Here is a 25,635-nt window from a genome sequence, read left to right as displayed (position 1 = left end):
GAAGCTAAAACCTATATGCGAAAAATGCATGAAAAACGCTGAATATGAACAGAGCACCAGGATCAAGATTATCACACATTATCGATCATTTCATTTAATCCCTGGGGGGATCAACGTTGCCAATTTATGTATCCAGAACGACTCCCGATTGAAGCTTTCAAATCGATTGGGATTTGTTCAAGTATGATTAATTGTAATGCACTTGTATCACCCTTATGTATAACTATGCAACAAAAAATGATTTTTTTTCTATTAGATTTATTTTTACACATGCGGGATTGCACCGTCTGCACGGTGCGACCCACATATTGTAAATTGCAACTGCAGGTCAATAAGTATATAGCGAATTGTGTGCCACAATGAACCAGATTTTTTATAGGAAACTTTTTCTTAGTTTGCAGAGATTGAAAACTCTCGATCCTGGTACTTTGCATCATATTACAGCAAACATACCAACTTTTTTTTCTATACGGAACACACCCTTTCTCCACTGTCCCACCACTATTTTCCAGGGGGTCATTATTTGAATTATTATTATCTGAATCTATTAGGTGCTAATAGATTTTTTAGATTTTTTTGCACGTCTAAATGTCACACTAGGAGATTCTGGTACTAGCTGTTTTAATATAGGGTCAGCAAGAATAATAGACCAATTATGACTAAGAATTAAAAAACTGTAGACGTTAACAGTTTTTTAAGTTTTGATAGCGCACGTTATCCTAATTGGCTAAAGAATGTGCCCTATGGGCAGTTTGTCCGCATTAGGAAAAAATGCACTAGTGATGCAGATTTCAAAACGCAATCCACATTACTGCAAAAACGCTTTTGTGATAAGGGGTATCCAAATAAAACTATTATGCACAACTTACAATAAAGTAAAAAGGAACAGTCTGACTTAGTAACCAAAAATAAGACTAAAAATGCAGATTTCATGGAGGGACCGAATGGGGAAAGTAAACTTAAATATCATTTTATTACTAATTTTAATAATAGTGTACCCGAAATCAAACTAATTCTTAGTCATAATTGGTCTATTATTCTTGCTGACCCTATATTAAAACAGCTAGTACCAGAATCTCCTAGTGTGACATTTAGACGTGCAAAAAATCTAAAAAATCTATTAGCACCTAGTAGATTCAGAAATAATGACCCCCTGGAAAATAGTGGTGGGACAGTGGAGAAAGGTTGTGCTCCGTATAAAAAAAAAGTTGGTGTCTTTGCTGTAATATGATGCAAAGTACCAGGATCGAGAGTTTTCAATCTCTGCAAACTAAGAAAAAGTTTCCTATAAAACATCTGGTTCATTGTGGCACACAATTCGCTATATACTTATTGACATGCAGTTGCAATTTACAATATGTGGGTCGCACCGTGCAGACGGTGCAATCCCGCATGTGTAAAAATAAATCTAATAGAAAAAAAATCATTTTTGTTGCATAGTGTCTCGCGACATTTTTCTATTATACATAAGGGTGATACAAGTGCATTACAATTAATCATACATGAACAAATCCCAGAAGATTATCCAATCTTCCCAATTGATTTCAACGCTTGATCAATTGGGAGTCGTTCTGGATACATAAATTGGCAACGTTTATCCCCCAGGGATTAAATGAAATGATCGATAATGTGTGATAATCTTGATTCTGGTGCTCTGTTCATATTCAGCGTTTTTCATGCGTTTTTCGCATATAGGCTTTAGCTTCTCATAATGTTAATATGGGTTTTTTATATATATATATTTTAGTTTAATTTTCGTTTTGATTCTCCTTAGATTTGCTTTCTCTTTCTCATTTTGGTTCTTTGTAATATCGATAATATTCAATTTTAATATTATTTTATATGGTTTGAATTATGTCCACATATGGATGGTGTGTGAGTCGGCGCGCATGCTAGTGCGCAACAATACCTTTATTGGTGCTTCTATTCTGAGTGCAATAAAGGAAGGTACTATATTTGAATTCATTTGATCTATATGCTCAGTCCCAATTGAGTCTGTAATAGTTATGGAAATAAAAATATAAATGGATACAAACAAAACTAATTATTATTAAAAGTCAGAGATAAGTATGACAACCGTTGGTTTGTCTTACGCATATGTATGCGTGTCCCTCTCACTCATACCCTATACAATATTTAGCTGATTTATTCTTATTAGCCTAAATGTTTTTTTTTTTGTTAATTATTTATATATATATATTTTTTGATGTATGGTTATAATCTATATATTTTATTCTGTAATATATACACATATAGGTTGGTTATAAAGTTTGAATAGTAACCTGATTTTAACTATTGTTAAAGATGCAATGCAGGTTATGAAAGAGTTAATACTGCTCCGTATATAAGGTCCCTCCTTACCTTGATTGTCATGCCTGATGAAGCTGGGGAAATGCGGTGAAACGCGTTGCATTGTTTTAAATAAATCCTTCTTTTCCACTTACCTGACGTGCTCATCCCTGGTCAGCGCCGCTAGAACCCACCATTTCCTGGAAGTCTTCATCTGCTACTGCTCGTTTGGTTGGGAGGCTGCAGACCGGGCCTTACACTCACCCACGCTGACCATTGTTGTGTGCGAGTTCACACAAATGCCTGTTGTAAGAGTTTTTCCAAATTACCATTTGCTCTCACCCGGGCGGTTTTACGCTATGGAGCACTCTCTTTCTTTAAAGTTCTGCACTTGGGCATGTCTGGCGCTTCCATACAAATAAATGGAGCTTAGCACACGCTTCTTTCAGAGAGCCGAGGACTGTGCAGGACATTGTGGGGCTCCCAGCTGAAGGACCCCCAGTGATCAGACATTTATCCCATATCCTGTAGATAGGGGATAAGTTACTTTTCGCTAAAGTACCCTTTTAAGGAGGACACATTTTATGAGTCTACACAATTATATAAACAATTTTTATTATGTTGATTTACTTTTCTATATAAGAATTTTCAGATGCCTGCAATGATTTTTCATATGCAAACTTTATGGTCACTTTATGATAATCCAATGCCTAGACTTTTAGATGACACCCTAGCCTAAATAAGTACGCTAAGGATGGAGAAGTCACATTAGAAGTTCATACAGCATTCAGGAGGAGACTATTAGGGTCTCCTAACAGAGTTTAAGTTATGATCTCTAGAGGCGCAAGTGAAATATGCATGTAAATGTTATCTAATATTGGGAGGAACAGTTTAATGGGTTATCCTAGACAGCCACAGAATACGTTCTTCGTTACTTAAGGTGGCCAAACAGAAGAAATAACTTCACTCTGACTGCTAATTCTTCAGATGTCCCAATTAACATGCATTCTTGACATGTGCATATTTATTTCATTGTTTCATATAATGTGTATAACCACCTTTCCTTCATTTGTTTTATACCCAGCTTCTGAATACACAGAGTCTGACTGTTTTCTAGGCAGCATTACTGACATCTACTTGTCCTTCTTTTATTACTGTCAGGGTGTAATAGAAAGCAGCAAATCCTTAGGCCACTTTCACATGGCAGTATTTCATCACTATTTTGCATCAGTATTTGTAAGCTAAACCCAGACATGAGACCTACACACTACTACTCCTGGTTTGGCTAACAAATACAAAATACAGCTTACCTTTGAACACTACAAATAATTTGTAATGCAGCCAAATAAACCAACCACGTATAGAACCAGTGTAAAGACTGACCATATAAAGCAGTGTATATTTTCAGCTTATCAGTAAAGTTTAGTGCATTTTCATATACTTCTGGTAAATCTCCTTCAAGGATAATGAGGGACATTTAAAAACATATTCAGAGGAAAAATTGCTGAGTTGTCTATAGCAACCAATCAGATTGCTTCTTTCATTTTCAAAATTCGAAACAGAAAAACTGTTGAGATTTATCTCAATATTTTGCTTACAGATACAATGATATTACGTGGTCAGTATTTTTCTGCCACTTGTATCTAGTAACCTAATAGTTTGAAAAAAGACCAGAGTCCATCAAGTTCAACCTATATCCCTAATGAGTCCCTACTGGGTTAATCCAGATGAAGGCAAAAAAAAAAAAATGCTCATCTTAGAGGTAAAAATTCCCTCCCGACTCCTAATATGGCATCAGAATAGATCCCTGGATCAACCTTCTGTCCCTATAGATCTAGATTCAATAACCTGTAATGTTATTACTCTTCAAAAATGCATCCAGACCCCTTTTGAACTCTCTTACTGAGTTCACCATGACCACCTCTAGAGATGAGCGAAGTTACAGTGATTCCATTCGTCAAACTTCTCGACAGTTGCTGACTTTAGCCTGCATAAATTAGTTCAGCTTTCAGGTGCTCCGGAGACGCTCTCCTAGGACTGTATCCACCTTTTCGAGCCCACCGGAGCACCTGAAAGCTGAACTAATTTATGCAAGCTAAAGTCAGCAACTGCCGAGCCGAGAAGTTTGTGATGAATCGAATAACTGTAACTTCGCTCATCTCTAACCATCTTCTCCGGGAGTGAGTTTCATAGTCTCACTGTTCTTACAGTAAAGAACCCCCATCTGTGCTGGTATAGAAACCTTCTTCCCTCTAGACGTAGAGGATGCCCCCTTGTTATAGATACAGTCCTGGGTATAAATAGATCATGGGAGAGATCTCTGTACTGTCCTCTGATATATTTATACATAGTTATTAGGTCGCCCCTAAGCCTTCTTTTTTCAAAACTAAATAACCCTAATTCTGATAATCTTTCTGGGTACTGTAGTCCTCCCATTCCCCGTATTACTCTGTTTGCTCCTCTTTGAACCCTCTCCAGCTCTACTATATCTTTCTTGTACACTGGTGCCCAGTACTGTACACAGTATTCTATGCGTAGTCTAACTAGTGATTTGCACAGCGGTAGAATTATTTCCTTGTCATGGGCATCTATGCCCCTATTGATGCACCCCATGATTTTATTTGCCTTTGCAGCAGCTGCCCGACACTGGTCACTACAGCTAAATTTACTGTTAACTAAGACTCCTAAGTCCTTTTCCACGTCAGTCGTCACAATTTTTCTTCCCCATGTGCATTACCTTGCATTTATCAGTGTTGAACCTCATCTGCCACTTCACAGCCCAAACATCCAACCTATCCAGATCCATTTGTAACAGTGCACAGTCCTCTATTGTGTTAACCACTTTACAGAGTTTAGTATCATCTGCAAAGATTACTAATTTACTATTCAATGCCTCTACAAGGTCATTAATGAATATATTAAATAGAATAGGACCCGACTGACCCCTGTGGTACCCCACTAGTAACAGCCACCCAATCAGAATAAGTACCATTAATAACCACCCACTGTTTCCTATCATTGAGCCAGTTACTTACCCACTTGCACACATTCTCCCCCAGCCCAATCCTTCTGATTTTATGTACCAATCTTTTATGTAGTACCGTATCAAATGCTTTGGAAAATTCCAGATATACGACATCCAACGATTTCCCCTGGTCCAGTCTGGAGCTCACCTCCTCTTAAAAGCTGATCAGGTTAGTTTGACAGGACCGATCCCTCATAAACCCATGCTGATATGGGGTCATACATTTATTTTTATCAAGATACTCCAAAATAGCATCCCTTAGAAAACCCTCAAACAATTTACATACAACGGAGGTTAAACTAACAGGCCTATAATTCCCGGGGGAACTTTTTGACCTCTTTTTAAATATTGGCACCACATTTGCTGTGCGCCAGTCCTGGGGAACAGACCCTGTCATTATAGAGTCCTTGATTATTAAAAATAGGGGTCTGTCTATTACATTACTTCATTCCTTTAGGACATGGGGGTGAATGTTATCTGGACCTGGTGATTTGTCTATTTAGATTTTTTTTTTTAGGTAGCACTGTACTTCTTCCTGGGTTAGACAGGTGACCTGTACAGGGGAGTTTATCTTATCTCGCTGTATTTCAACTGGCATTTCATTTTTCTCTATTAATACAGTAGAGAAAAATGTGTTTAATATATTTGCATTTCCCAGATCCCTGTCTAGAATTTCTTCCTCATCATTTTTTAAAGGGCCAACACTTTCATGTTTAAAGGGGTACATCGCCTCCCCCAAAGCGATGTCCCCGCAAGGGTTAAAGCACACCCTCGGCTGGTGATAGGGTAGGGTGGCCATTGTCCAACCAAGTCTCTGTTATACCCACTATGTCATAATTCTCCTAAGACATTATCAACTCCAGTTTGTCAGTTTTATTGGTCAGACTTCTGGCGTTAGTCAACATGCAATTCAAAGGTGTTTGTTTTTTTCGCTATAAAGCCTATCCCTATTAACTATTCTAACCCCTCCCTCTGCTCCACCCCAAGTACAACCTCTCTATCTACACTATCTTCCCCCTCTATGTTGTAGGTTCCCTCCTCCCAAGTCCCTAGTTTAAACACTTGCTCCACCCTTCTGGCCATCTTCTCCCCAAGAACAGCTGCACCCTCCCCATTGAGGTGCAGCCCGTCCCTACGGTAGAGCCGGTAACCGACAGAGAAGTCGGCCAAGTTCTCCCTGAACCCAAACCCCTCCTTCCTACACCAGCTTCTGAGCCACTTGTTTGCCTCACTAATCTCCCGCTGCCTCTCAGGTGTGGCTTGTGGTACAGGAAATATTTAAGAAAATATTACCTTGTAGGTCCTTGCCTTAACCCCTTAAGGACCAAGGTACGCCCCGACATCCTGATACTTAAGGACCAAGGGTGTACCTGTAGAAATAATTCAGCAGGCATCCCGTGCAAACCCCTGGGGGGTCCGGAGATCCCCGCAACCCCCAGATCGGCGATTTGCGGCGATTCCAGGTCAATCGGGTCCCTGGTGACCTGGAAAAAAAGGGTGAAAGGCACTGATGAACCCTCACGGTCATCCTGATTCGTCGGACGGTAATGGCCAATGAATCAGGAATCCTGCTGTGGGGGTGTATATATGGGCCTCCTCTTCGCACCTATTCTGGAGGGCGAGAATGGGTGCCGGGAGTCTTTACCTGGCTTGGGGGCCCCCAATCCCCATCGTCGGACAGAGCGCAGCAGCTGGAGGTAAGGCTGGCCTCCAGCTGTTGCTTAGCAACAACTCCCAGCATGCATCAAAGGGCATGCTGGGAGTTGTTGTTATACAACAGCAAAAGGCACAACTATAAATCCCAGCATTATAAATTGAAGAAAAGGACAGGCGTCCTGCATAAATCACAGCATGCCCTTTGGTAGTTTGTGCATGCTGGGGGTTGTAGTTATGCAACAGCTGGAGGCACATTTTTTGTTATGAAAAAGTGTGCCTCCAGCTGTTGCATAACTGTAACTCCCAGCATGCACGGACAGCCAAAGGGCATGCTGAGAGTTGTAGAAGTGTGCCTCTAGCTGTTGCATAACTACAGCTCCCTTCATGCCCTTCGGCTGTCAATGCATGCTGAGAGTTGTAGTTTTGCAACCGCTGAAGGCACACTGGTTGCGAAACACAGAGTTTGTTACCTAACTCAGTGTTTCGCAACCAGTGTACCTCCAGCTGTTGCAAACTACAACTCCCAGCATGCACTGGCAGACTGTACATGCTGGGAGTTGTAGTCTTGCAACAGCTGGGGGCACACTGATTGTGAAACACTGAGTTAAGTAACAAACTCTGTGTTATGCAACCAGTGTGCCTGCAGCTGTTGCATAACTACAACCCCAAGCATGCACTGATAGACCGTACATGCTGGGAGTTGTAGTTTTGCAACAGCTGGAGGCACACTGGTTGTGAAACATTGAGTTAAGTAACAAACTCAGTGTTTGGCAACAAGTGTGCCTCCAGCTGTTGCATAACTACAACCCCCAGCATGCACGGACCGCCAAAGGGCATGCTGGAAGTTGTAGTTTTACAACAGCTGGAGGACCCCCCAAGAACAGCTGCACCCTCCCCATTGAGGTGCAGCCCGTCCCTACGGTAGAGCCGGTAACCGACAGAGAAGTCGGCCAAGTTCTCCCTGAACCCAAACCCCTCCTTCCTACACCAGCTTCTGAGCCACTTGTTTGCCTCACTAATCTCCCGCTGCCTCTCAGGTGTGGCTTGTGGTACAGGAAATATTTAAGAAAATATTACCTTGTAGGTCCTTGCCTTAACCCCTTAAGGACCAAGGTACGCCCCGACATCCTGATACTTAAGGACCAAGGGTGTACCTGTAGAAATAATTCAGCAGGCATCCCGTGCAAACCCCTGGGGGGTCCGGAGATCCCCGCAACCCCCAGATCGGCGATTTGCGGCGATTCCAGGTCAATCGGGTCCCTGGTGACCTGGAAAAAAAGGGTGAAAGGCACTGATGAACCCTCACGGTCATCCTGATTCGTCGGACGGTAATGGCCAATGAATCAGGAATCCTGCTGTGGGGGTGTATATATGGGCCTCCTCTTCGCACCTATTCTGGAGGGCGAGAATGGGTGCCGGGAGTCTTTACCTGGCTTGGGGGCCCCCAATCCCCATCGTCGGACAGAGCGCAGCAGCTGGAGGTAAGGCTGGCCTCCAGCTGTTGCTTAGCAACAACTCCCAGCATGCATCAAAGGGCATGCTGGGAGTTGTTGTTATACAACAGCAAAAGGCACAACTATAAATCCCAGCATTATAAATTGAAGAAAAGGACAGGCGTCCTGCATAAATCACAGCATGCCCTTTGGTAGTTTGTGCATGCTGGGGGTTGTAGTTATGCAACAGCTGGAGGCACATTTTTTGTTATGAAAAAGTGTGCCTCCAGCTGTTGCATAACTGTAACTCCCAGCATGCACGGACAGCCAAAGGGCATGCTGAGAGTTGTAGAAGTGTGCCTCTAGCTGTTGCATAACTACAGCTCCCTTCATGCCCTTCGGCTGTCAATGCATGCTGAGAGTTGTAGTTTTGCAACCGCTGAAGGCACACTGGTTGCGAAACACAGAGTTTGTTACCTAACTCAGTGTTTCGCAACCAGTGTACCTCCAGCTGTTGCAAACTACAACTCCCAGCATGCACTGGCAGACTGTACATGCTGGGAGTTGTAGTCTTGCAACAGCTGGGGGCACACTGATTGTGAAACACTGAGTTAAGTAACAAACTCTGTGTTATGCAACCAGTGTGCCTGCAGCTGTTGCATAACTACAACCCCAAGCATGCACTGATAGACCGTACATGCTGGGAGTTGTAGTTTTGCAACAGCTGGAGGCACACTGGTTGTGAAACATTGAGTTAAGTAACAAACTCAGTGTTTGGCAACAAGTGTGCCTCCAGCTGTTGCATAACTACAACCCCCAGCATGCACGGACCGCCAAAGGGCATGCTGGAAGTTGTAGTTTTACAACAGCTGGAGGACCCCCTCCCACCGCAACAGGGTGCCTCCAGCTGTTGCAAAACTCCCAGAATGCCTGGACAGTCAATAGATTTCCGGCAATACTGGAAGTTGTTGTTTTGCAACAGCTGTAGGCTCCATTTTGGAAACAGTGCTGTACCAGACGTTTTTCATTTTTATTTGGGGGGTGTATGTGTAATGTTTTACCCTTTATTTTGTGTAGTGTAGTGTTTTTAGGATACATTCACTAGGGCGGGGGTTTACAGTGAGTTTCTCGCTGCAAGTTTGAGATGCAGCAAATTTTCCACTGCAGCTCTAACTCTCAGTGGGAAACTCGCTGTGAACCGCCGCCTGTGTGAATGTACCCTATGAACATCATAAAAGTACCCTAATTTTGGTATTGGAGGCAAGTGTAAATCTTACATCCAGGTCTGTCCCTATACAAATCCCTAATTTAGGCCTCAAATTTGCATGGTGCTCTCTCACTTCGGAGCCCTGTCATATTTCAAGGCAACAGTTTAGTGCCACATATGGGGTATTTCTGTACTACAAATTTTGGTGCGCTTTTTCTCCTTTTACCCCTTATGAAAAGGTAAAATTGGGGTCTACCCCAGCATGTTATTGTAAAAAAAATTAAATTTTTTACACTAACATGCTAAAGTTGCCCCATACTTTTCAAAGTATGGTAAAAGGAAAAAAAGACCCCCAACATTTTTAACTCCCTTTCTCCTGAGTACGAAAATACCCACCCCTCACGGAATGTAACAAGGGGTATAGTAAGCCTTAACACCCCACAGGTGGAATTTTTTTTAACTAAAATGCTGGTGTTAACCTACATTTTTTATTTTTACAAGGGAAAATAGGAAGAAAAAAAAACTAAACTTTTTAACCCCATTTCTCCTGAGTATGGAAATAATCCATATGTGGATGTAAAGTGCTCTGCGGGCACATAACAATGCTCAGAAGAGAAGGAGCGCCATTGGGCTTTTGGAGAGAGAATGTGTCTGGAATTGAAGGCCATGTGTGTTTACAAAGCTCCCATGGTGCCAGAACAGTGGACCCCCCACATGTGACTCCATTTTGGAAACTAAACCCCTCACGGAATGTAATAAGGGGTGCAGTGAGCATTTACACCCCACAGGTGTCTGGCAGATTGTAGGAACATTGGTCCGTGAAAATTAAAAATTATTTTTCATTTGCACAGCCCACTGTTGCAAAGATCTGTCAAACGCCAGTGGGGTTAAAATGCTCACTGCACCCCTTATTAAATTCTGTGAGGGGTATAATTTCCAAAATGGGGTCACATGGGGGGGGGGTCCACTGTTCTGGCACCATGGGGGCTTTGTAAACGCACATGGCTTCCGACTTCCATTCCAAACGAATTCTCTCTCCAAAAGCTCATAGGCTTCTGAGAATTGTAGTTTGCCCGCAGAGCATTTTACATCCACATATGGGGTATCTCCATATCTCCAGAAGAAATGGTATTACAAATTTTGGGAGGCTCTTTCTCCTATTACCCCTTTTGAAAATGAAAAATGTGGGGTAACACCAGCGTTTTAGTGAAAAAAATCTAATTTTTCATTTTCACGTCCAACTTTAGTGGAAATTTGTCAAACACCTGTGGGGTGTAAAGGCTCACTGTACCCTTTGTTACGTTCCTTGAGGGGTGTAGTTTCCAAAATAGTATGCCATGTGTTTTTATTTTTTTGCTGTTCTGGCACCATAGGGGATTCCTAAATGTGACATGCCTCCCAAAAACCATTTCAGCACAATTTGCTTTCTAAAAGCCAAATGTGACTCCTTCTCTTCTGAGCATTGTAGTGCGCCCAAAGAGCACTTTCAGTCAACACATGGGGTATTTGCATACTCAGAAGAAAAGGGGTTGCAAATTTTGGGGGGTATTTTCTCCTATTACCCCTTGTAAAAATGTAAAATTTGGGGATAAAACAGCATTTTTGTGGAAAAAAAAAAAATTCATTTACACATCCGATTTTAATGAAAAGTCCTTAAACACCTGTGGGATGTTAAGGCTAACTGTACCCCTTGTTAGATTCCTAGAGGGGTGTAGTTTCAAAAATAGTATGCCATGTGTTTATTTTTTTTTCTAGCTGTTCCTAAATGTGACATGCCCCCCAAAAACCATTTCAGTAAAATTCACTCTTCAAAATCCCATTGTCGATCCTTCCCTTCTGAGCACTCTAGTGCACCCACAGACCCCTTTACATCCTCATATGAGGTATTTCCTTACTCAAGAGAAGTTGTTTTACAAATTTTGGCGGATTTTTCTCCTTTTACCCCTTGTAAAAAAGATTTTTAATTTTATCTGCTATTCCTGTGAAACACCTAAAGGGTTAACACACTTTCTGAATGTCATTTTGAATACTTTGAGGGGTGCAGTTATATTGGGGTCATTTATGAGGTATTTCTAATATGAAGATCCCTCAAATCCACTTAAAAACTGGACTGGTCTCTGAAAAATTAAGATTTTGAAAATTTTGTGAAAAATGGGAAAATTGATGCTGAACTTTGAAGCCCTCTGATGTCTTTCAAAAGGAAAAACATGTCAACTTTATTATGCAAGCATAATGTAGACATACTGTATATGTGAATCAATATATATATCAATTTATTTGATATGTCTGTTTTCCTTACAAGAGCTTCAAAGTTAGAAAAATGCAAAATTTTTAAATTTTTCATGAAATTTTTGAATTTTTCAACAAGAAATGATGCAAGTATCGATGAATATTTACCACTATGTTAAAGTAGAATATGTCGCGAAAAAACTATCTCGGAATCAAATTCATAAGTAAAAGCATCCCAGTTATTAATGCTTAAAGGGGTATTCCATAATTTTTTTTTATTTGACTATGCTACAGGGGCTGTAAAGCTACTGTAGTTCATAATATAGTGTCTGTACCTGTGTGCTACAGTTTTCTCACAATTCTTCTGTAATTTTCACTACAATACTTATTTTTATCAGCATACAAAATGACTGTTGTCTCAGATTTTCCCAGCTTGCAATGCAGCCGAGACCTGACTCTCTAGTCAGCTGATGACAGGGAGCCTGTCTGCTTCAGTGGGTGGAGGGATCGCTTTGTGGGAGAGGGATCAATCTGCAACTAATGCTACAGCTGTAGGCACCCTGATTGAAAACCACAGGTCTTTTGATGGATGCAGCTTATTTATGTTTCAATGGATGATGTGTGGGAGGGAGGAAAATGGAATTGTGGGATTTGCAGTAAAAAAAAAAGAAATGTCAAACAGGAAATACCAGTTAACAAAAAGCTAGCCACAGTATTATGGTAATCTCCCAACATAGCCATTTAGCCCCAAGACAAGCGCATATCCTTCCTAAGCATGTCCATTACTGCCTGCCAGGTACATACTAAAATCCCCTTATGATTGTGGATAACCCCTTTAGAGTGATAGTCATCAGATGTGCAAAAAATGCTCTGGTCCTTATGGTAAAAAATGGGCTTGGTCCTTAACCCCTTAAAGACCACGCCCGTGGGAATTTCGGTCCCCGTCGGGCGGGGACCGAACCTGGGTGACTGCTGATATTGATCAACAGGCACTTGTGCAAATGCCCAGGGGGTTGTCCAAGCCTTAACACCACGCAGGTGTTTGACGAATTTTCATTAAAGTTGGATGGGAAAATGAAAAAAAAATATTATTTTACTAAAATGCTGGTGTTCTCCTAAATTTTTCATTTTTACAAGGGAATACAGGAAAAAAGCCCCCCAAAACTTGAAACCCCATTTCTTCTGAGTAAGAAAATACCCCATATGTGCATGTAAAGTGCTCTGCGGGCGAACTACAATGCTCAGAAAACCATTGGGTTTTTAGAGAGAAAATTTGTCCGGAATTGAAGGCCACGTGTGTTAACAAAGCCCCCATAGTGCCAGAACAATGGACCCCCCCACATGTGACCCTATTTTGGAAACTACACCCCTCAAGTGATGTATTAAGGGGTACAGTGATCATTTACGCCCCACAGGTGTCTGACAGAATTTTGGAACAGTGGTCTGTGAAAATGAAAAATTAAATTTTTCATTTTCTCAGCCCACTGTTCCAAAGATCTGTCAAATGCCAGTGGGGTGTAAATGCTCACTGCACCCCTTATTAAATTCTGTGAAGGATGTAGTATCCAAAATGGGGTCACATGTGGAGGGGGGGTGCACTGTGCTGGCACCACGGGGGGCTTTGTAAACACACATGGACCCTGACTTCCATTCCAAACAAATTCTCTTTCCAAAAGCTCAATGGCACTCCTCCTCTTCTGAGCATTGTATTGTGCCAGCAGAGCACTTGATGCCCACACATGGGGTATTTCCATACTCAGAAGAAATGGGGTTACAAATTTTGGAGGTAATTTTCTCCTATTACCCCTTGTAAAAAATGTATAATTTGGGGAAAACCCAGCATTTTTGTGAATTTTTCTTTCATTTACACATCCAAATTTAACAAAAAGTCTTAAAACATCTGTGAGGTGTTAAGGCTCACTGTACCCCTTGTTACGTTCCTTGAGTGGTTTAGTTTCCAAAATAGTATGCCATGTCTTTTTTTTTTTGCTGTTCTGGCACCATAGGGCTTCCTAAATGCGATATGCCCCTCAAAAACCATTTCAGCAAAATTTGCAAAAGCCAAGTATGACTTTTTCTCTCCTGAGCATTGTGGTTCGCCTGCAGAGCATTTTAAGTCCTAACATGGGGTATTTCCATACTCCGAAGAGATGGGGTTACAAAGTTTGTGGGACATTTTCTTCCATTACCCTTTGTAAAAATTGAAAATTTGGGGGGAAAACTGCACTTTAGTGAAAATATTTTTTTTCATTTACACATCCGATTTTTAACAAAAAGTCGTCAAACAGATGTGGGGTGTTAAGGCTCACTGGACCCCTTGTTACGTGCCTTCAGGGGTGTAGTTTCCAAAATAGTATGCCATGTGGGCGTTTTCTGCTGTTCCGGCACCATCTGGGCTTCCTAAATGTGACATGCCCTGAAAAACCATTTCAGAAAAACTCGCTCTCCAAAATCCAATTGTCGCTCATTCCTTTCTGAGCCCTCTACTGCGCCTGCCGAACACCTGGCATACACATATGAGGTATTTACTTACTCGAGAGAAATTGGGTTACAAATTTTGATTTTTCTTCTTTTACCCCTTGTAAAAATTCAAAAACTGGGTCTGCAAGAACATGCAAGTGTAAAAAATGAATATTTTGAATTTTCTCCTTCACTTTGCTGCTATTCCTTTGAAACACCTAAAGGGTTAACACACTTACTGAATGTCATTTTGAATACTTTGAGGGGTGCAGTTTTCATAATGGGGTCATTTGTAGGGTATTTCTAATATGAAGGCCCTTCAAATCCACTTCAAAACTGAACTGGTCGCTGAAAAATTCAGATTTTGAAAATTTTGTGAAAAATTGGAAAATTGCTGCTGAACTTTGAAGCCTTCTGATGTCTTCCAAAAGTAAAAACATGTCAACGTTATGATGCAATCATAAAGTAGACATGTTGTATATGTGAATCAATATATCATTTATTTGAAATGGCCATTTTCCTTATAAGCAGAGAGCTTCAAACTTAAAAAAAAAAAAAAATTTCAATTTTTTTTATCAATTTTGGAATTGTTCACCAAGAAATGATGCAAGTATCGGCAAAAATTTACCACTAACATAAAGAAGAATAGGTCACGAAAAAACATTCTTAGAATCAGAATGAAAAGTAAAAGCATCCCAGAGTTACTAATGCTTAAAGTGATCAGATGTGCAAAAAACGCTCTGGTCCAGGTGAAAATGGGTTTGGTCCTTAAGGGGTTAAAGGGGTACTCCACTGGAAAACATTTTCTTTTAATTCAACTGATGCCAGAAAGTTAAACAGAATTGTAAATTACTTCCAATAAAAAATCCCAATCCTTCAAGTACTTATCATTTGCTGTATAATACAGAGGAAGTTCTTTTCTTTTTGAATTTCCTTTCTGCCTGACCACAAGTGTTCTCTGCTGACACCTTTGTCCATGTCAGGAACTGTCCAGAGCAGGAGTAAATACCCATAGCAAACCTCTTTTTCTTTGGAAAGTTCCTGAAGTGGACAGAGGTGTCAGCAGAGTGCACTGTGGTCAGACAGAAAAGAAATTCAAAAAGAAAAGAACTTCCTGTGTATTATACATCAGTTGATAAGTACTGGAAGGATTGGGATTTTTTAATAGAAGTAATTTACAAATCTGTATAACTTTCTGGCACCAGTTGATTTAAAAGAAAATGTTTTCCCAGTAGAGTAGCCCTTTAAGGGTTAAGCTTGTGGCCTAAATCCCTGTATCTGTATAAACAGGTTCAGTTATTTGTTGATGTTATGTATGATGTATCTATACATCTGTTAAATATCTCTTGATTCGAGTTTAAAACTGAACATCTTTGAATTTATTTTACTAATTTCCTGATACCTATCTTTTTACCGATTTGTCAAATTAATTAGATGTCATAACTAGATGTCAAGGCTCAGGAAGGCCGAGGTTTTGGAGCATCATGGATATATCTCTTGTGTGAATATTACAATGAATTTGGATAGCATTTCAATTGGCAGCACCTCATTACTGTAGTGCTTACTGCTTCTAACTATCCTAAAACACTATGGCCCTGATTTATCATTTGGGTCAAAATGTGAGACTTTTGTGGTTCATACTTTGATGTACTTTTTGTCTTTGAACATAATAATTTACAAAAAGTCGCTTGGCTGTTAATAAACTTGCAACGTAAAAAAAAGCTTTGGTTTTCTGCAGCAGACTCTCTTTTTTGGGTATGCTCAAGAGTGAAACTTTATGAGACAAATTGAAGGCAATATACAAGAGCCGCACGTCATAAACTTGTCTATGTGAGTTTGTCATGCGACTTTTCAAAGCTACCTTTTCTGTTAGACAAAAAGTGGCATGCAAGTGGCAAATGAGGATAAAAGTATCTTAGGGATTAATACACAGGCATATGATAAGGTGCAAACTCAAAAATAGCTTTACATTGGAACTAGAAGTGACTCAGGCTCCATAATAAATTACCCCCTTGGAATTTATTTTTATTTATACTATTAAAGCTCTGGCTGCTGTATAAAATTTAATGTAATTGACATGTGCAATCATTTTCAATAATAATAAAAACTGTGAGCTTTCTTGTATGTAAAATAAACAAATTTTAAAGGTTATGGACACCTGATATATTTTTTTTTTATTCTATAATAATGACAAGTTCCTAAAGGAACATCAAAATTGAACTTTAATCTGAGCATAAATAAGTCTAGAAGTATGCTCAGGAGAAGATAGCATATTTTTGTACCATAAAAAGTACAAAGCATGAATGAAAAAAAACAATTATTCAAAGATGTCCATAGCCTTCAAGGCATCCTTTCTTAGAATGGGAAATAAAAAAATAAATAGGGTCTTAAAGTTATTAAATCAGTATCTCTGTAATACAGTATAAATGGAAAGTATTATTTATAAATTTGCAGGGAAAAAACTGCTGGAATTTCCCATCACAGCAACATGCTATTAAGTGCTATTCAATGAGGTAAATATCTTCACAACAAGGTCACTGAAGGTGATATAGATTTAATCAGATAGCCTGGTAAGTATCCTACTCAAATCAATAAGGTCTTTGTGCATGCACCCAAGTAATTCACACAGACACACACATGGTCAGTGGTAACGTACTTCTGAACTTTATTAAGCAGGCCCCTTGTTTATATCACCTCTGTAATTAGCATAAGTTCACACCCCCTACTAGAGGGAAAGATATGCCTTTCCTGAACAGTTTGGCGGGCTTCTTTGTCCAAAGGCTTCACACGATGGGAGGGGTGAGACAGGAAAGACCAGATGGGGGAGTAGCATTATCCTCGTGGGCGGCAGCTTCCTCTATACGATGGTCGGGGCAAGATGGGAGAGAGCAGATGGGGGAGGGGTGGACAAGTAACAGCGAAGCATTGAGTCCTCATCCTAAATGGGCATTTTATATATACAGTATATAAAATTTATATATACACATATACATCTATCACAAAGGTGCAATTTACTACTGCATATAAATTTGTGTAATTCCAGTATGTGGTGTCAATTAAACAGTTTACGTATACTGAAGAAAACCTTTCAGGTGCTTCATGCTGCACAGACTACTGGCAGCATAAAACAGAGACAGGCTCTCTTATTACAACCAGGTATAATTTACTCTGAAGGGCTTGTTTAGATAAGTCATCTGGACAGTCACAATCAACTTTTACCCCCTTCTGGGCTTGATTGACAGGTCTTTCCATATCTGTGCACAGGAAGAGACTTGTCAATGTAGCCGAGTTAAAGGGGAACTCTGGAACATAAGTACTTATCCCCTATCCACAGGATCCAGTGGATAGGGAATAAGTGTTTGATCGCGGGGGTACGATGACCCTCCATTTATCTCTATGGGAGAGCCAAAGATACACGAACGCTGTACATGGAGGGGTGTGAAGTCGCTCTGTGCATGAGGAGAGCCAGGTTGCCCGGCAGGAGATTGCAGGGGGGCCCAGCAGTTAGACCCCTGCCATCAGAAACGTATCCCCTATCCACAGGATCCTGTGGTTGGGGGATAAGTACTTATGTCCCGGAGTTCCTCTTTAAGCAGGAACTACTATTTAGAGTAGGTCATAGCTGGCAGCAATGGGGAATCTGTTCCTGTTTATTGCTGCCTGAACCATGAGTCATTGGGGAAGTCCCTGATGGTTCCTCTCCTCTCCATTGAGCTTGTTTGATAGATCTTTTCCTGTACCCAAATAGGGAGAAATCTATCCATCAAGATTGGTGATGGCAGGTTTCCTTTAAGTCTAAGAGCATAATTCATTCCAGATTAAGAATCATGTGAATATAAGCCCTGCAGGTTAGAAGGTTACAGAACTCAAGCAATGTAAGTACATTGTTGAATTGTATAAATTAGATGATTTCTGCTCTGCAGTGTGTAACATATAGGTATCGGCCAAGCAGCTATTCCAGAATATGTTAAGGGTGACTTTGAGTAACTGTTTACCAGTAATGTAAGCTAGCTAGTCTTTGAGTGTCCATTATTTATTCTGGCCACACCATTGTCCACAGTCTTTTGAGAAACACTGTTATTGCTAGTAGTCCAGTAACCAGTCTTGGTCTCTGTCTCCAATGGTCTACTGTTTTCTTGTCCACTGTCCTCACTCTCTTCCACATCACTGCGAACATCATTACCGACCTTAAAAGATTAGAGTTACAAAAGATTAGTAAAGAATATTGAAAAAAAAATTGGAATAGAAAGAGCAGAAAGTACAGGTTATATTGTCTTCCTGTACACTATGGTGCACTTTCTAAAAGCTTATTAGTATGTAGATATACAATTGACAAATGATAAAACTACATTTTTAAAATGCACAGTATTTGTTAAAAAAGATTTGGTCACACATAGTTTGGCTATTTGTTGTGGGTATACTTAAGTATACAATCAAGAAAGTATCTCTATGTATACCGCTGCATAGCCTTAGGATATAATAGACCAGGCAGTCTCTACCATGCTTTCCTATAGCACAAATAAAACACATAACTGTGTGAAACAGGCCAAATATAGTGACAAGTAGACTATATTTGTTCAATTATATAATTGATATAAATATATCTAATTATAGTTATGCCGTGGTAAACGTTGGAATACCTTTTTGATTGTATCTTGACATATATCTGCAGCATACAGCCAAAAAATGATGTAAACAGCCTCTATGCTTAAAATGGCATGTTGGTAGGCCCATTGCAATGAAGGCAGTTACTATCAGGAAATTAAATTTGCAACTAGTTAAATCATTATTACTATTGTTATAATGCTTTTGAAGTATGACATATTGCGCTTACCATTCCATTAAATGCAAATCTGTAGATCATTCGAAGAATCATGAAAGCCCAGAAGAAATGCAGTATTTGTAACATCATTAGAAGAGCATTGAAAAAATAATATCCAAAGAAAGGTTGGAATCTTAACATGGAGGAATAATATGTACTATATATGACCCTAAAAAATAAAATAAAAATAGTTTCAATACAAGACCAATAACTTTTGCTTCTATTCTAGACTACTGGATTTTATTAATACTTATGGATTTGAATACATTTCATTTGTGATACATTTCTTTTTAGACACACAGATGAATGCCAGATTCTACAAAATTTCGGGTGACAACCCTTGTTGTAATGATCTGGTATAGGTCCAATTGTGGAAGTTAAAGCGGTTGCTGAATTAATTCAACATTTTCTTACAGCCTGTTTTTTTTTTATAATAAAATAAAAATATGCTATATCCTTGCTGTATACAGTCCAGAACAGTTGTTCTAATCCTCCCGACAGTTTTGTTTACACAGCTGCAGTGATAAAGTGGGTATATGGGCACGTCACCACTGCAGCACCATTTTGTGTTGCAGTGGCGTTCAATGTATTGAAAAATGCTAGGCTCAGGGATTGTGTATACAAGGCTAATGGGGCGTGAATCCGGCTCTGTAGCAGAAGCTACAAACATATAAAATAATATATTTTATTTTTTAAACTGACCACAGTTCCTCTTAAAAGGGGTACTCTGATGAAAATCTTTTAATCTCAATATGCCCATGCTGCCTCAATACAAAAAAAAATAGACCTTTCCCTGTCATTCCATTACATTATCCTTGTTTCTTTGTTATACAGTGACCCCTCGACCTACGATGGCCCCGACATACGATAATTTCAACATGCAATGGCCTCATGTTGAAGGCAGCATCAACATAAGATGCTTTTTTGTGTTGGGGCCATCGCATAATGCTTCAGCTGCCGCCGGATAGCCGTTTACGGTGCCCAGTGTGGTCCGTTGACGATCACTTACCTGTCCTCGGGGCTCTGGGGCGTCCTCTTCAGGATCCCCTGCATCGTCGGCGCTCTCCATCGACATCATCACGTCGCTGCGCACGCCGTCCCGTCATCCAATAGGAGCGGCGTGCGTAGCGACGTAATGGCGGTGAAGGAGAGCGCGGATGCCGGGGAAGCAGAGGACTTGCCGGAGCGTCGGGGACACTCCAGGGATGCGACGACAGCGATGGACGGCGACATCCCGGGCAGGGTGACGAGCGGTGACGGTCCGGAGCGGCAGGGACAGGTGAGTACAACTTCCTATACCAGTGGTCTTCAACCTGTGGACCTCCAGATGTTGCAAAACTACAACACTCAGCATGCCCGGACAGCCAACGGCTGTCCGGGCATGCTGGGTGTTGTAGTTTTGCAACATCTGGAGGTCCACAGGTTGTAGACCACTGTCCTACACTTTACATTGCACGGATCCCTCAACATGCAATGGTCCCTCAACATGCGATGGTCCATTTGTAACAGATTACCATCATATGTTGAGGGACCACTGTACTGTGTTTGAGCTATTTATTCTGCTGTAATATCTAACTATGATGCAGCTATGTGACCTATTTTATTACTGCCTACTTGCTTTTATGATTAGGGATGAGCAAATCGAATCTGACAGATCCAAATTCGTTACAAATTGCAGGAAAAATTAGCAACAAATCTGAATATCGATCGCACAATACACTTCATTAAACTCCATTTAGTGCGGTCCAGGCTCCAGGGCATCTAAGATGGCGGATCCACATCTCAGGACATGGGACAAGGAACTCTGGGAAGGCGGGATGACCCTGAATCACATGCAGGATGCAGCCTATCAGCAGCCAGCCATCCCTGTGATGTCACAGCCCTATATAATCGGCAGCCATCTTGCGGCCAGTCACTTCAGCATTTTATTGCAGAGAGAGAGAGGGCGAGAGCAGTGTGTGTTGCACAGAAAAGCATTTTTACAGCAGCGAGTCACCTCAAGCCCAAATCCAGCCTAGAAGCACTGATAGGGAAGGAAGAGAGACTGAGAGACAAAGTGCAATTTTGGGTGTACTACACAACGACTGTGTGCTGGTGTGTACAACAACTGAAAAGCTAATAGTTAGGGTGAGCAGAGCACTAAAAGCCATAATCACCTGCTATTAGTGCCTAATAGAGGTTGCGGAGTGTATTATCCTCTATAAAGTGTAATCTGTGTGTACATAGGTGGAGTACGATTTTGTTCCTGTTAAAGTCTTAAGGGCCTAGTTACTGTGAAATGCCAGCCAAAAGTACACAACTGCTGCTGTTCTAGACAAATACTGTTTTAAGTGTAGTGGAGCGTATTGTACTCCCCTCATAAGTGATTACCACGTATGTACATCTATGTGGTGTACCATTTTGTTCCTGTTATAGTCCTAAGGTCCTAGTTGCTGTGAAAGGAGAGCCGAAAGTATACACCTGCTGCTGTTCTAGACAAATCCTGTTTTAAGTGTAGTGGAGCATATTGTACTCCCCTCATATGTGCATACCACGTACGTACATCTACGTGGTATACCATTTTGTTCCTGTTATAGTCCTAAGGGCCTAGTTACTGTGAAAGGCCAGCCAAAATTACATACCTGCTGCTGTTCTTTACTGAACAGAATTTTTTTGGAAATCAAATTTTTCTAGAATTCGCTCATCTCTACTTATGATTATGTTGCATGCTTACTGTTCATTCGTTAATAAACTTTGCTTTGAATTTGAAAAAAAATAGACCTTGACTGCCGATACCCTGTCCCATCCTCCACTGCGATTATCTTCCTGCTTCTGGGCACATACACGCAACAACGCAGCTCAGCTAATTGCTGACTGCATCAGTGTTCCGCCTAAGCAAGTAATAGGACAGATTGGGCCCTGGTCTCCTTCCTGGTGTCCAGGCCCAATATATCACATTGCTGCTCAGCCTATCACTGGCAGAGGTGGGACACCACTGAAGTCAGCGATTAGCTGAGCTGCATTGTTGCATGTAGGAGCCCAGATGTAGGAAGAGGATCGTGGAGGACAGGAGAGCAATATAGGAGGTGCTGGGGGAGGGGCGGGAGTTAAGTAGAGGTTTCTTTTTTTAATTGCGGCAGCCTGCGTATATTGACATTAACTCCTTAAGAACGCAGGGCATAAGTTGATCGTGCTGTCTAAAATGTAAAAAATTACATCCCGGCTGCTCAGTGGAGCTGATTAGGCCACAAACCGTGAAATCGAGGGGTCTCAATCAGCTGAAAGGACAGTGGGAGGGCCCTTACCTGCCTACTCGTTGTCCAATCGGCGCTCCAGTGCTCTAGGAAGCTATGGCAGCATGGAGCAATAGAGCACTGATAATACTGATCATTGCTTTGCTATGGCACAGCATTGAAAAGTGCACACAAGTTTTGCTTTCTTCCAAAAAAGATGTAAGTAAATAGACATCCTATAAATCCTCTGGATCATTCCCTAATTCGCTGCATGTTCTGTCATGAAGTTTGAAGAATTTTTTCCACTTTAATAAGAAAGATCTACCAACCCGGATCTTTGCCAAGTATGATGCAGCCTCTGAGGTAGTACAGAAGATAATTAGTAACTATTGGCCTATCCTACAAACAGATCCAGTGGAGAGACCAGTAATCACCTATAGAAGAGGCAAAAATCTAGTTTGTACATAGCAATTAAGCCAACAGGAACATGGCTAGACCGAAAGGTGGCTGGTACCTTCAGATGTACTCCAAGACACGCATAGTCACCATCCGCAAAACCCTTTGGATGTGAGCTTTTAGGTCACTGAGGTCCTGAAGACAAGTAAGTGTGGGGGATGTGTATAAAAAACTTCTTTGTAAAAACAAAAACAAATTATTATTATATATTATACATATATATATATATATATATATATATATATATATATATATATACTAGCTGAATACCCGGAGTTGCCTGGTTTTTCCTTCCTAATCCTTGTTTCTTGTTGGGGAGGAAAAATCAACAGAGGAAGCTTTTGACTTCATATCCCATCCTCATATATTGTTGTCATATCCCAACCCCATATCTTGTCCTCATATCCCTACCTCATTTCCCGACCTCCTATCTCGACCTCCTATCCCGACCTCCTATCTCGACCTCCTATTCCGACTTCCTATCCCGTCCTTCTATCTCCACCTCCTATCCCGACTTCCTATCCCGTCCTCTTATCCCGTCCTCCTATCTCGACCTCCTATCTCGACCTCCCATCCCGACCTCCTATCCCGACCTCCTATCCTGTCCTCCTATCTCAACCTCCTATTGCGACCTCCTATCCCGTCCTCGTATCCCATCCTCGTATCCTGTCCTCCTATCCCGAGCTCCTATCCCGACTTCATATCCCATCCTTCTTTCATGTCCTCATATCTCGACCTCCTGTTTAGACCTCCTATGTCGACCTCCTATCCCGACCTCCTATGCAATCCTCATATCCCGTCCTCCTATCTTGACCTCCTATCCCGACCTATCTCGTCCTCGTATCCCGTCCTCCTATCCCGACCTCCTATCCCATCCTCCTTTCCCGTCCTCATATCTCAACCTCCTATCTCGACCTCCTATCCCGACCTCCTATCCCATCCTCATTTCCCATCCTCATATCCTGTCCTCATATCCCGTCCTCCTATCCTGACCTCCTATCCCAAACTCCTATCCCGAATTCATATCCCGACCCGTAATATGTGTACCAGGTATTGAAATATCTCCAGCCGTATGGAAGTTTTGTGGGAATATACATTTTCCATTGATTTGCATGGGACTTTAAACGAAAACCCTGACCTTCACAAATGGGGGTAGTTAAGGGTTAAATTAACTATCCTATATTTTAGGTGGACATATAGGTAACATGTGACCAGGTATTATCGAAATATCTCCAGCCGTTTGGAAGTTATGCAGTAACATATATTTCCCATAGACTTGTATGGGATTTTAAACAAAAAACCTGCCACTGGCAAATGGTTGTGAGTAAGGGTTAAATGACCTATCCTATGTTTGTGGTTGAGATATAAGTAACATGTGTGCCAAGTTTCATGTTAATATCTTTAGCCGTTTGGAGATGATGCTGGAACATACACACGCATTGAGTTTTATATATATAGATCGCACCCCTGATTTTTTTCTAGAAAATATATTTCTCACAGAAAAGCATTGCAGTAACACATGTTTTGCTATACACATGTTTATTCCCTTTGTGTATATTGGAACTAAACCAAAAAAGGGAGAAAAAAAGCAAATTGTCACACCAAACTCCAGAAATGGTCTGGACAAAATTATTGGCACCCTTAACTTAATATTTGGTTGCACACCCTTATTGGAAGGGCGCCTTTTCCCAACAGCAGTTTTGAGATCTCTCCACAGGTGTTCAATGGGATTTAGATCTGGACTCATTGCTGGCCACTTCAGAACTCTCCAGTGCTTTGTTGCCATCTATTTCTGGGTGCTTTTTGACGCATGTTTGGGGTCAATGTCCTGCTGGAAGACCCAAGATCTCGGACGCAAACCCAGCTTTCTGACACTGGGCTGAACAGTGCAAGCCAAAATCCGTTGGTAATCCTCAGATTTCATGATGCCTTGCACACATTGCACGTCTTGATAAAGAGCTCAGTCCGAGCTAGAAACGCGTTAAAAGTGCTTTTTATAACAACATTTTATGTCTTTCCTGACGGAATAAAGATAACTTTTTATTGGGAGATGCGCCTGGCTTTGGAGAAAATGTCTTCCTTTTTAATTGTCTATTTTACAACATTTACGACTATGACTGTATATATATATATATATGTATATATATATATATATATATATATATACATATATATATACATATATATAGGGATTCCCTGGGTTTTTCTTATTATCTTGTTATATCGCCTTGCTGTGGAATGCATTTGCGTTCCATATTGCTGTTTTACTCCTACTTCCGCCCTGTGATACGCACATCTCTCTGTGTGGAACGCATATTCATACGCATTGCTGTAGCGCTGATATCTCCCCCTTTGTGATGCATAGACATGTGCAATTCGGTTCGGCACGAATGTCTAAATTAACGAATTTTACCGTTTTCGTGCATTCGGACCGATCCGAATGCACGAAAACATATTTTGAACATTCCCGAATAGCCACGATAATACGAATAGTAAAGTAACGAATACATTCGTTATTTCCTGTCCATAATGCTGTAAATAACGAATGCATTCGTTATCTGTAAACGAACGTGAAGAATTCATTCTGATAACAAATATAATAAAAAGGATATAGATAGTTTGATTTTTCGGATACATTCGGTATTCGGGTACATTCGGTAAATCTTTTTATTCTTTTTTTGGACTTTAGCGATCCTAAAAAATTATGGAGATACCTTTTTTATAAAAATTTCGTAGGGTATCATAAAAAAATCATAATAAAAAAGATACAGTGGTGATGGAAAAAATTGTATCTAATGAAATGTATCATTTTTATTATGAAATGTTTATTCATTTTTAAACAGGGA

At 40.7% G+C, this 25,635-nt stretch overlaps 1 protein-coding gene across 6 annotated transcripts in view; it reads right to left on the bottom strand.

The window, feature by feature from the left end:
* Positions 1 to 16,875: 16,875 nt before the first annotated feature.
* CERS4 (ceramide synthase 4) overlaps positions 16,876 to 25,635 on the bottom strand; it is a 324,796-nt gene continuing 316,036 nt past the window's right edge. For 4 of the 6 annotated variants that reach the window (XM_056569864.1, XM_056569861.1, XM_056569866.1 and 1 more), the window contains 2 exons: positions 19,134 to 19,290; positions 16,878 to 18,486 (listed from right to left, as the gene is read on the bottom strand). In XM_056569864.1, the coding sequence (XP_056425839.1) occupies positions 18,307 to 18,486; positions 19,134 to 19,290 (337 nt within the window). In that variant the 3' untranslated portion in view covers positions 16,878 to 18,306. Of the gene's footprint in view, positions 18,487 to 19,133; positions 19,291 to 25,635 lie in introns of all 6 variants that reach the window. The other 2 variants (XM_056569870.1, XM_056569856.1) reach the window with 2 other exon arrangements.

This window comes from Hyla sarda, chromosome 1, assembly GCF_029499605.1.
Source record: "Hyla sarda isolate aHylSar1 chromosome 1, aHylSar1.hap1, whole genome shotgun sequence".
Taxonomy (NCBI): domain Eukaryota; kingdom Metazoa; phylum Chordata; class Amphibia; order Anura; family Hylidae; genus Hyla; species Hyla sarda.
The sequence above is the reverse complement of the archived record's forward strand: the minus strand, read 5'-3'. Positions and strand labels throughout refer to the sequence as shown.